Source organism: Amblyraja radiata, chromosome 3 (genome assembly GCF_010909765.2).
Source record: "Amblyraja radiata isolate CabotCenter1 chromosome 3, sAmbRad1.1.pri, whole genome shotgun sequence".
Classification (NCBI taxonomy): domain Eukaryota; kingdom Metazoa; phylum Chordata; class Chondrichthyes; order Rajiformes; family Rajidae; genus Amblyraja; species Amblyraja radiata.
Window position 1 is genome coordinate 48627421 of NC_045958.1, and position 12108 is coordinate 48639528.

At 42.8% G+C, this 12108-nt stretch overlaps 1 protein-coding gene across 2 annotated transcripts in view; it reads right to left on the bottom strand.

Annotated features, from left to right (window-relative positions):
• adamts19 (ADAM metallopeptidase with thrombospondin type 1 motif 19) overlaps positions 1 to 12108 on the bottom strand; it is a 406630-nt gene that overhangs the window by 214018 nt on the left and 180504 nt on the right. For both annotated transcript variants that reach the window (XM_033017772.1, XM_033017773.1), the window contains one exon: positions 3094 to 3234. In XM_033017772.1, coding sequence (XP_032873663.1) covers positions 3094 to 3234 — 141 coding nt within the window. The remainder of the gene's footprint in view (positions 1 to 3093; positions 3235 to 12108) is intronic.

A 12108-nucleotide genomic window follows, 5' to 3' on the forward strand; every position in this document is an offset into this window, starting at 1 on the left:
GTTTGTACTTTCTCCATGTGACCACATGGGTTTTCTCCGAGTGCTCTGGTTTCCTCCCACACTCCAAAGACGTGTAGGTTTGTAGGTTAATTGGCTTCTGTAAAATGTTTTAAATGTAAACTGTGTGTAGCATAGTGTTTGTGTACAGGGTGATTACTGGTCGGCAAGGATTGGGTGGGCCGAAGGGCCTGATTCTATACTATATCTCTAAAGTTGAAAGTGACTAAATATGACTGAAAGCTGCCAAAATCAAGAGTCAATGGTATTTTATATTATCTGTTGTGTTTGAGCCAATTTTGCACTTAACACATAAGCTATTTGAAACTGTTATGGATATAACATTATATAGATAAATGGATGGAGGAGGTCAATGTTCCTTCTGAAGACATAATAATCCTCAAGTCATTACAATGTTGACAGGGTGAGACTTCCAATCATTCCAGGGTCTTTGATGCTCATGGCTAGAATGACACCTGTTGCCTTTAACAATTTGGGTCGCGTTGGAATAGCTTGATTAGTTTTTGTTTTCTGCCGTTTTCATATAATTGAGATGTTAATGGAGCACTGGCTACCAAATATAGGTGACATTTTCCACATTTAATTTATTTGCACTGGGAGATGCCAGCACCTCATCATGGGAAGCTGGTGGCATTGGTTCTGAATGATTGTGTCCAAAGAAGGATCCCGATCTGAAACATTATCTATCCATGTTATCTGGGGATGCTGCCTGACCCACTGATTCACTCGAACTCTTTTTGTGTGTGTTTTATTTGTCAACCAGCATCTGCAGTACCTTGTTTCTGCATTGATTTAAAGTCTGCTTTACATACTTTGTTGCTAGATGCAAACCAGCATAACCTTTGCACAAAATCCCTCCAGTGATGGTTATTCTGGAAGAGCAGGTATTTACTTCCCATTTACATAATTTCATACTCCTGGCTGGTTTTGTCCACCTTGAACAAACATACAAGGCATGATTAGCAAGTTTGCAGATGACACTAAAGTGGGTGGTATTGTAGATAGTGAAGATGGTTGGTGAAAATAGCAGCAGGATCTTGATCAGTTGGGCAGGTGGGCTGAGGAATGGCTAATGGAATTTAATGCAGAGATAATGTGAGGGGTTGCATTTTGGGAAGTCTAACATGGGCAGGACCTACACCGTGAATGGTAGGGCTGTGGGGAGTGTTGTAGAGCAGAGGGATCTAGGAATGCAGGTACATAGTGGTCAAAAAGGCTTTCAGCACAGTGGCCTTCATTATTCAGAGTATTGAGTAGAGACGTTGGGAAGTTGTCATAGTTGTATAAGACATTGGTGAGGCCACATTTAGAGTATTGAATTCAGTTTTGATCACCATGTTATCAGAAAGATGTTGTCAAGCTGGAAAGGGTACAGAGATAATTTACTAGGATGCTGCCAGCACTCGAGGGCATGAGCTATATCAAGAAGTCGGAGTGCAGGAGGATGAGGGGTCACCTTAAAGAGATGTACAAAATCATGAGAGGAATAGATCAGGTAAATGCACAGTCTTTTGCCCAGAATAGGGGAATCGAGAACCAGAGGACATAGGTTTAATGGGAACCTGAGGGGTAACTTTTTTTTTTACACAAAGGGCAGTGGGCATATAGAATGAGCTGCCAGAGGAGGTGGTTGAGCCAGGCACTATCATAACATTTAAGGGACATTTGGACAGGTACATTGGTAGGATAGGTTTGGAGAGTTATGGGACAAGTGCGGGCAGCTGTGACTAGAGTGGATGGGGCATGTTGGTTGGCATGGGCAAGTTGGGCCAAGGGGCCTGTTCCCACACTGTACGATTATAGAGGCAAAACGAGAAATCTCCACCCTTGGAGATAAAATCCTCATTCTTTGAGCAATTATGCACACCATCAGTACCACAATGAATCATAATCGCATGACTATTAAAATAATTTGAGTAATGCTCTAATGCATTATTTCAGAGCTGTAGCAGTAAAGCTCGCACTTGGCTTACGGCCTTGATAACTGTCAATAATATCGGAGCATTAAATTTGAAAATTTTTGAACGTAAAGGTCATGTCCTCCAAACTCTGAGGTATTTTGCTTTCCATTGTCTCTTTTGGAAACTACCAAATTAGTGTCCAATACAGAGATCCAAGACATTTAGAGCTCACAAACAGATACCTCTGTTTTATCCTTCAGACCCTGAGATGAAAATGGCAAACTGCATGATCTATACTCTACCACTGAGAAACTTTACAAAAGATTAGCATAATTAAATTATAATCTTAAGGAAACTGTGGCAGATTGATGACCAGCGAATTGACTAGTGAAACAGCAGAAAGGGAATTCAACCATTGCCCAATACATTTGCCTGTGTTTTCTCAAGCAATCAAAGAATCTCAAGAGATTGCTTTATTAATCTGGTGGGTTGCATGTTTCAGAGCTGCCTACAGCATTGATGTAAATTTTAAATGTGTAAAACGGGAATAATGTCTTGAGATGTCTAAACCTTAACATAAACAGTATTATTTAATCACAACTTGATCGGGTTCCATATAAACTATAAAACAATCGGCAATCATGCATTGGTACAAATGTATATATACATACAGAAAACACAAAAGATCACCTCAATCACAGTAAAATACTAGATGGGAATTTTGCTACAACAGAACTAATGTTAACAATGATAGACTTTTATTGTGGAATGTTCCCTCTAAGAGAATACCATTGTGCCAATAAGTTATTAACTTAAAATTATTAAATGCACAGACTTTTTCAAATCCATTTAATGGTTTAATTTCCTCTGGGCATACCAGCTAATATATTTGCACTTTTGTTTTCACCCAATTACATTAAACAACTTAATGGTTGCTCCAAAATAGCAAAAAAAAATCTGATATTAAACAAACCAGCAGAGGGAAATTAAACCTCACAACATCCATTTACATAGATCTTTTCCCTTTTTATATCTAAGAATGGAAACAAAGCAAAAATATTTGGTCAAGAAGTAAATATGACCTGACATCTACACAGCATCTATTGTCTATTACATTAAATTGCTGCAGCACGATAACAGCTTTAGATAGTATGTGAGTCTGGCATGTACATACCTGAGAAATCTTTCCAGATCATCCCTGCTGCATTGCGACCAGGACACGTCACCCAAATTTTGTCCTTTGATCCATTCCCCGGACATGATATGGAGGCCATCTGCACAGGATGGATGATCATTGTCATGATTCATTCCCATACTGAATTTGAAGGAAAGTTTAAAAAAAATGCATTTGTTTAACTGACAGATAAAAACAAATTAAAAGTACATCTGAAGTATGTCAGTATCAGAACATTTGTTATACATATGTTATGAAGCTGTTAATCACTTCAAATATGCTAGATGAGGACTTATAAAGGAACTTAAGAGTTAGCCCATGTTCTTTTAACAATTTAATTTTTCAGCTTTATTTTATTTTATTTATTATATGTATCATGCTCGTAAATAATTATTCCTATTGGAGAAAGGTATGTTTCTCAAAGAGCATGCATCATTTCTTATGTATAGTAACAAGGCAGATAAAATAGATGGTAGGTTATTGAGGAACAAAGGAAACAAAATAAATGATGGAGCCATATATGTAACAAAAATGACATCTCTTTTTAGAATATGGTATGTTTGCTCCACATTTGCACTTGCCATGTCAGAAAATAAGCAAGCTGGAAAAGTAGCACAGACCATTGAACCAGTAAAGTTTCTAAAGAAATGACCTGCAAAATTGCTCTCTGATCTCTGCATTTAAGACAGTTAAGATCAAATGAAGTGGCTACCTGTGCAAAATTGTCATTCTAATCTGATGGATATTTCCCACAGAATAACATAACTGCATAGGCGGCACAGAGGTAGAGTTGCTGCCTTACAGCACCAGAGACCCAGATTCAATCCTGATTATGGGTGCTCTCTGTCAGGAGTTTTTACATTCTCCCTGTGACCGCTTGAGTTTTCTCTGGGTGCTCCAATTTCTTCCACATTCCAAAGATTTGCTGGTTGGAAGGTTAATTGGCTTCTGTAAAATTGTCTCTTGTGTGGATAGAACTAGAGTATGGGTAATCGTTGGTCGGCATGGACTCAGTAGGCTGAAGGGTCTGTTTCCATGCTGTATTCCAACATAAACCCATATCGTAGAAACTACTAAAATTCCATTTTGAGTACAAATATCTCAGAATATTAATCCTTTGGGAATTACAGGGTTAACAGAATATCAAAAATAAGAGGGCATGGTTTTAGATGAGGGGAAGAAGTTTCAAAGAAGATTTGAGGAGAAAGTTTTTCTTTTCATTGAAATTTGGAATTGTATTGAAATTGTATTACTGGGTTTGTGTAGACAGGCACATCAATAGGCAAGGTGCAGAAGAATACAGATTGAGTGAGGGCAAATAGGATTGGTTACAAGTTATATTTATTGTCACATGCACCAATTGGTACAGTGAGATTTGAGCTACCATACAGCCATACGAATAAAAAAAGAACAATACACGATAGAGTTTAACATAAACATCCCCACACAGCGGAATCAACGTTTCCCACTGTGAGGGAAGCAATAAAGATCTTCCTCATTGGTGAAGATGGACAAAAAAGTTGGCTTGAACCTGGTACACTTCTGTGCTGTACAACTCCATTACTCAGACACAACTTTAAATTTGAATATAATTTACTGACCGTCATGTTGACAGTCAATGTATATCAAAAACAAAGGCCGTCAGTGAATGCACATGTAAACCAAACCAAAAATCAATTTGGTCGTTGTAATCTATATTCTTCCCAAATATTCTTCATCAGTCTTTAGCGTCAACAATCTAACTAAAGTAAATATAGTAAAATGACACTATACTAAAAGCATTTTTACTGGTGCATTGTACGATCTTCAAATATCATGGTCGTGTCTGAGACTTGCTTTGTGGCAGGTATCATTGGATGCCTCAATGCAGCACGATAAAATACTGCTTATTTCATAGTAAAGACCTTTGCAGAAATAAATAATTTTTACGAAGAGCTATCTTGCTCGGCATATAATAACCCTCATCAATACTCTGAAGAAACTGTGCTAATGATGACTTTATTTTACTTCTGGAACTGTAACATTGTCAAAGACAATTATTCATATTAATATTTGCAAGCAGATGCTTCTTTGCCCCAATGTGTTTCTGTGGCTCTGTGCTAATTTGCAAGAAGTCTGCACTCAAATATGACATTGAAACAATGTTTCTTGACAAATGAGAGTATTCATACTAAATAGAATGCTGACCTGACATAAATCTTAAGAGAGCCAATTTTCACTGACAACAAATCCCTAACGATCATTTTGTCTTTGAAATGTTGTTACTTTAACACTGACTGTCTCCATTCCACTGTGTCATATCTGCACAATTTCAGCAGTAACGCAGCCTAACACATGATTTAAAAGGTCATCCAACAGCTGACATATAACAAGGTTTCTGGAGCCTTCTTCAGCAGCTGAAATCCCTGCTGAAGGTCTAAAACATGGCAAGGAAATACTACTGGCTCCATGACTTCATCTGGGAACAGAAGTGCATGCCAGTGTATCTAAGAGAAGTTGTAATCTTGACCATCGTCAAATGTAAAGATACGTCCAATGGAGTAACTACAGAGGAGTCCCACTGCCCTCTACCACACACGTTGTTGCAAGGTTCCCTCACAAAAGTAGATTCCCTGTGGCCAAAGAGTTCCTGTTAAGTCGCAATGTTGATTTATTTCATCAAGAGGTCCAATGATCAAATTCAAGAAAAATGTAGAGACCAGCACCAACACTGTACCTGTCCTTTGTCAAAGTCATAAAGCCTTCGACTCTGTCAATGGAGAAACTTTCTCAAATTTAGCTGTCCTCAGAAATGTATGTATTACCATTCCATGTTGAATTCAATGATACTTTATTGCATAAGGTCATGGGATAGGAGTAGAATTAGCCCATTTGGCCCATCAAGTCTACTCCACCATTCAATCATGGCTGATCTATCTCTCCCTCCTAACCCCATACGCCTGCCTTCTTCCCATAACCTGACATCTGTACTAATCAAGAATCTATCTATATCTGCCTTAAAAATATCCACTGGTGGCTTCCACAGCCATATGTGGTAAAGAATTGCACAGATTCATCACCCTCTGACTAAGGAAATTTCTCCTCATCTTCCTAAAAGAATGTCCTTTAATTCTGAGGCTATGACCTCTCGTCGCAGACTCTCCCACTAGTGGAAACATCCTCTCCACATCCATTCTATCCAAGCCTTTCACTATTCTGTATGTTTCAATGAGGTCCCCTGTCCTTCTTCTAAACTCCAGCGAGTACAGGCCCAGTGCCGACAAACGCTCATTAAAGGTTAACCTACTTATTCCTGCGATCATTCTTCAAAACCCTCTCCAGAGCTAGCACATCCTTCCTCAGATATGGTGCTCAAAATTGCTCACAATATTCCAAATGTAGCCTTACCCATGCCTTATCGAGCCTCAGTATCACATCCCTGTTTTGTTTACAAGCCCTCTTGAAATAAATGCTAGCATTGAGTTGGTTTTCTTTACTACCGATTCGACTTGCAGATTAACTTTTTGGGAGTCCTGCACCAGCACTCCAAAATCCCTTTTGCACCTCCGATTTCTGGATTATCAACCCATTTAGAAAATAGTCTATGCCTTTATTCTCATGTCCCAGGTACAGTGAAGCTTTGTTTTGCATACAACCGCACATATATGTATATATAATAGATACATGTGTATATGCATATATGAACACACATAGTTATGCATACACGCACACATATACATACACACACACACATACATAAACAAACAATAGTGGTGCAAAGACAAAAAAAATGCTTCCAACTCCATGTTTTTCAGAGCTCATTTTGGTTGTAGTATTCAATAGCCTGATGGCTGTTGGGAAGAAACTGTTCCTGAACTTGGATGTTAGTTTTCAGGCTCCTATACCTTCATCCTGGAGGAATGATCATATAGCATGGAAATAGGCCCTTTAGCCGAACACATCTGTGCCAACCAAGATTCTCCAGCTAAACACCCTATTTGCCTGCATTTGGTCCATATCCCTCCTTTTTCTGGCCATGTACCTGTCCAGGTGTCTTTTAAATATTGTTATTGTACCTGCCTCAACAATCCCTTACGATAGCTCATTCCATCTACTCACCACTCTCTGAATGAAAGCGTTGCCCCTCAGGTTCCAAATTAAATCTTTCCCCTCTCACTTAAGCCTATCTCCTCTGGTCCTTGATTCCCCAACCCTGGGTAAAATACACTGTGCATTCACCCTATCAATTCCCCTTACGATTTTATATTTTATAAGATCACTCCTTAACCTCCTGCGCTCCAAGGAATAAAGTCCTAGTTTGCCCAATCTCTTCCAAAAGCTCAGGCCCTCAAGCCCTGGCAATATCCTCATAAATCTTCTCTGCACTCTTTCCATCTTAATGATATCCTTCCCATAAAAGGGTGACCAAAATTGAACACAATTCTCTAAATGTGGCCTCACCAGCACATTGTATAACTGTAACATAATGTCTCAACTTCTATACTGATTGATGAAGGCTCAACGTACCAAAAGCTTTATTTACCAAGCTATCCAGCTCTGATGCCATTTACAGGGAACTGTACACCTGTACTCTTAGATCCATCTAGTGTACAACATTCCCCAGGGCCCAACCATTCACTGTGAAGGTCCTGCCCTGGTTTGACTTCCCAAAATGGAATACCTCACACTTATCTACAGTAATCTCCTTTAGCCATTCTTCAACCCATTTGCCCAGCTGCTCAAGATCCTGCTGTAATTTTTGATTCACTGTCTATGATCGAACCTACTTTCGTGTCATCTGCAATTTCACTGATCATGCCCTTGCACATTCTCATCTAAATTGCTGAAATAATCCACAAACAGCAATGGGGGCAGCACTTATCGCTGAAGCACACCACTATTCACAGGCCTCCAGTCTGAAAAGCAACCGTCCACCATCACTGATTGACCCAAAATACTGGAGTAAGTCAGCGGGTCAGGTAGTTTCTCTTGAAAAAATAGATAGGTGATGTTTTGGCACGAGACCCTTCTAAAGACTGATTGTAGTGGCGGAGGGAGAAACTGGAAGTGACACAGATCAAATCAGGGCCAACCACAAATGACATCTGGCAACCTCCTTGCCTGAAGTCATCTGTTGCTGGCTCCAGTTTCTCCTTTAGTCCTTTTGAAACATCAACTATCTATTTTCTCCAGAGATGCTGCCAGACCCACTGAGTTACTTCAGCATTTTTGGTCTACCTTTGGTATAAATACCGGCATCTGCAGTTCCTTTTTATTACTTCCACCACCACCCTCTGCTTTCTTCCATGAAGCCAATTCTGTGTCCACTTTGTCTCCAACAAGCTTCAAGTCAACAGGGCAACTAGAAACTGTTCAATCTTCATCATCTCCACTCCAGAACCAAGGTCATTCCACCTTCAGCCTTCAAACTATAGTACCCAGAGGAAGCTTCTGTTTCTACACATTTTGGCGAGTAAGCTTCATGTCAAAGTTTACTCCTTTACTGAATTGTGCATCTATTATAGATTATATTCCTGCTTCTATTATATTCTTATGGGGCTGTCCCACTTGGGCGACCTAATCTGTGAGTTTAGAAGTGTTTGCCCTTGACTCAAACTCGCAGCATGGTCGACACAAGGTCCTAGGAGGTCCTGTGAGGTTGCTGGAACTCTCCTTCTTGCTCCCGAATACTCGCGACCTCAGCTAGGTAGCGGAAAAATTTTCAGCATATTGAAAAGTTTTCCGCGAGTAAAATTTGGTCGGCATGGGTGTTTTTGACTCGTAGTAATAATAATAATAATGGATGGGATTTATATAGCGCCTTTCTAATACTCAAGGCGCTTTACATCGCATTATTCATTCACTCCTCAGTCACACTCGGTGGTGGTAAGCTACTTCTGCAGCCACAGCTGCCCTGGGGCAGACTGACGGAAGCGTGGCTGCCAATCTGCGCCTACGGCCCCTCCGACCACCACCAATCACTCACACACATTCACACACAGGCAAAGTAGTACAGTGGAGTGGGGTCACTATTTAGTTACAGGCATTCGAAGGCAGCCGTAGGCAATCTCCTTCGCTGACCGGGCATTTTGATTGGCTCATTGCAGTTTTCAGGACCCAGGAAAAACTACTAGTAGGTAAAATGTCTGCTAAACTTTAAAGTGGTCCACTCCTTCTCCCCTCCCTTCTCCCTCCTTCTCTGTCCCCCCCCCCCCCCCCCCCCCCCCCCCCCCGCGCTCTCTAAAGGATTTACCGTACACTGGGGCAGCCGTTTACCTTCCTCTTCGTCGCGCAGACAGCGCTCCTCCGCTGTCCCTGGCCCCCACCTTCGCGATTTATGTGTACGTGTGTGTTTGTGTGTGCGGTCGGTAGATGCAGCTCGCGGTTCGGTCAATGCAGCTTGCGGTTTCAACGTGGTCGGTCGATCCAGCTCGAGGCTTTCCAGGAGAGTGCCCTCGAGCTTGAAGGTCGAAGGCATTCTTCTGGACTCGCGGATTAGGTCGCCCAAGTGGGACAGGGCCTTTAGGATAGGCACAAAAAGCTGGAGTAACTCAGCGGGACAGGCAGCATCTCTGGAGAAAAGGAATGGGTGACGTTTCGGGTCAATACCCTTGTTCCGATTTTTTGGCGTTCAAGAATACTAGTCATAATTTTTTAATTCCTTCTCTCCATAGACGCTGCCTCAACCGCTGAGTTTCCCCAGCATTTTGTCTACCTTCGATTTTAGAATCACTGAGAGAGAAGAGAGAGGGAAGTGGAGAGAGTGAGGGGGGTGAGACAGGGGAGAGAGGAGAGAGAGAGGGGGAGGGGAGAGAGAGAGGGGGAGGGGAGAGAGAGGGGGAGAGAGAAGGGGGTTGAGAGGAGAGAGAGTGGAAGAGAGGGGGAGAGAGAGAGGGGAGAGAGAGAGGGAGTGAGGTGGGAGGGAGATAGAGGGAGTGAGGTGGGAGGGAGAGAGAGGGGAGAGAGAAAGAGAGGTGGAGAGAGAGGGGAAGAGAGAGGAGAGAGAGGGGGAGAGAGAGAGGGGGGAGAGGGAGAGGGGGATAGAGAGGCAGGGCTGTCAACTCCCATGCATTGAGCGTGATAATCACGCATTTCATCAAATTCTCACGATGATCACAAATTTCTCTCGCTCTGTTGTGAGAAATTCTGTGATCAACAAAAATTTCAAAACTCATATCAACTGCATGGGCCGCGGGTGTTGGAAGCGGAAGCAGCGGCCGGGACAGATGCGGACGGCTAGCGGTGCTGGAGAGTGTTTTCCGGGCTGGCGAGTTGCTCACTGCAGCTCCGGCCATGGAGCAGCCTCAGTGCAAGAATCCCGGGCCGACGGAGGCGTCGAAGCATTGCGCCGCTGCCGTGAGAGTCTCTGTTCCGAATTCGCCCTGGTGACCGGCATGGATCAGGCTGTGACTTGGTGCATCCTGGAGGACAACCAGTGGCTGCTGGAAGTAAGTACCAAGCACTGGGTAGCTACGGTGGAAGATAGTGGACTTCAAATGGGGGTGGTAGGTGAAAGCATCCTGCTTGCCTGCTAGATTTTCACTTACTGTAACTGCAGGAAAAATGTTCCCGATGTAGGGGGCGCTCAGAACCATGGGTCACAGTTTAAGAATAAAGGGGGGGCCAGTTAGGACTGAGATGAGAACAAACTTTCTTCAGGCAGAGAGTTGTGAATCTGCGGCATTCTCTGCAGGCCAATTCACTGGATGTTTTCAAGAGAGAGTTACATTTAGTTCTTGGGACTGACATCAAGGGATATGGGGAAAAAACAGGAAAGAGGTACTGATTTTAGATGAATAGCCATGATCATATTGAATGGCAGTGCTGGCTCGAAGGGCCGATGGCCTATTCCTGCACTTATTTTCTATGTTTCTATGCTTGGGTATATGGCAATAAAACTCGATCACTTGATTTTGAAGCATTCATGCATGGTGGAGGTATAATGTAGTCATAGAGTGATACAGTGTGAAAACAGGCCCTTCGGTGCAACTTGCCCACACCCGCTAACATGTCCCAGCTACGCCACCTGCTTTTGGTCCATACCTCCAAACCTGTCCTATCCATGTATCAGTCTAACTTTTTCTTAAATGTTGGGATGGTCCCTGCCTCAACTACCTCCTCTGGCAACTTGTTCCATGCACCCATCACCCTTTGTGTGGATAAATTTACCCCTTAAAAAGTTACCTCTTAAAAATACTTCATACAAAAAACATTGAAATCATACTTCTACAGTGCACTAAAACATGATTTTAATACATCAAATTTCAAAAAGTTCCTTCCCTGGGAGGGGGGACACCCTTCTTCCACACCCTCTCCCCACTCGGTTGCTCCACTCCCACACCGGATACCCCCAAGGCCAGTGGTCAGTGATTGCACAGCCGCCCCCCATTCAAAAACGCTCCAATCCAATTTAAAGCATATATATTGCATTCAAGTGTAAGTTAAAAGACTCGCTACAGTATGCACCATATTGCACAATTTCAAGCTGAAAAATGCAAATGTACCATACCAATGGGAGGGCAACACTCTCCTCCCCCCCCCCCCCCCCCCCCCCCCCCGGTCGCTATACTCCCTTGGGCTTGGTCTCTAGCAATTTCTCACTCCCAACTCTCACCCAATGTTGGCAGCCCTGGTGTATACAGACCTGTGATTCATCCGTAGTCAGGATCGAACCCGGGTCTTGGGCGCTGCAAGCGTTGTTGAATTGCTACCGGAGTTAGATAATGTAGAACAAGTGCGAACGGGTGATAGGCTTGAATTTGGGAGGCTGACGGGCCTGTTTCCGTGCTGTGTCCCTAAACCAAATTAATCTAACTAGGTAAAGGTAAGCCTGGGTGCATGGGTTCCATTCTCACTTGAGCTGCCCTCCCGGGTTATACAGGGTTATTTCCCAGGGTGAACAACGCAACCCCTCTCCTGCATAACCCCAGGAGGCAGATCCCCATCCTCTCCCGAGTGTTCCATCCCTGTCCAGGGGCAGCTGGAGATGTCCGGGGTGACGCGACACCGGCCTGGAGCAGATGCAGCCCCAGGCTT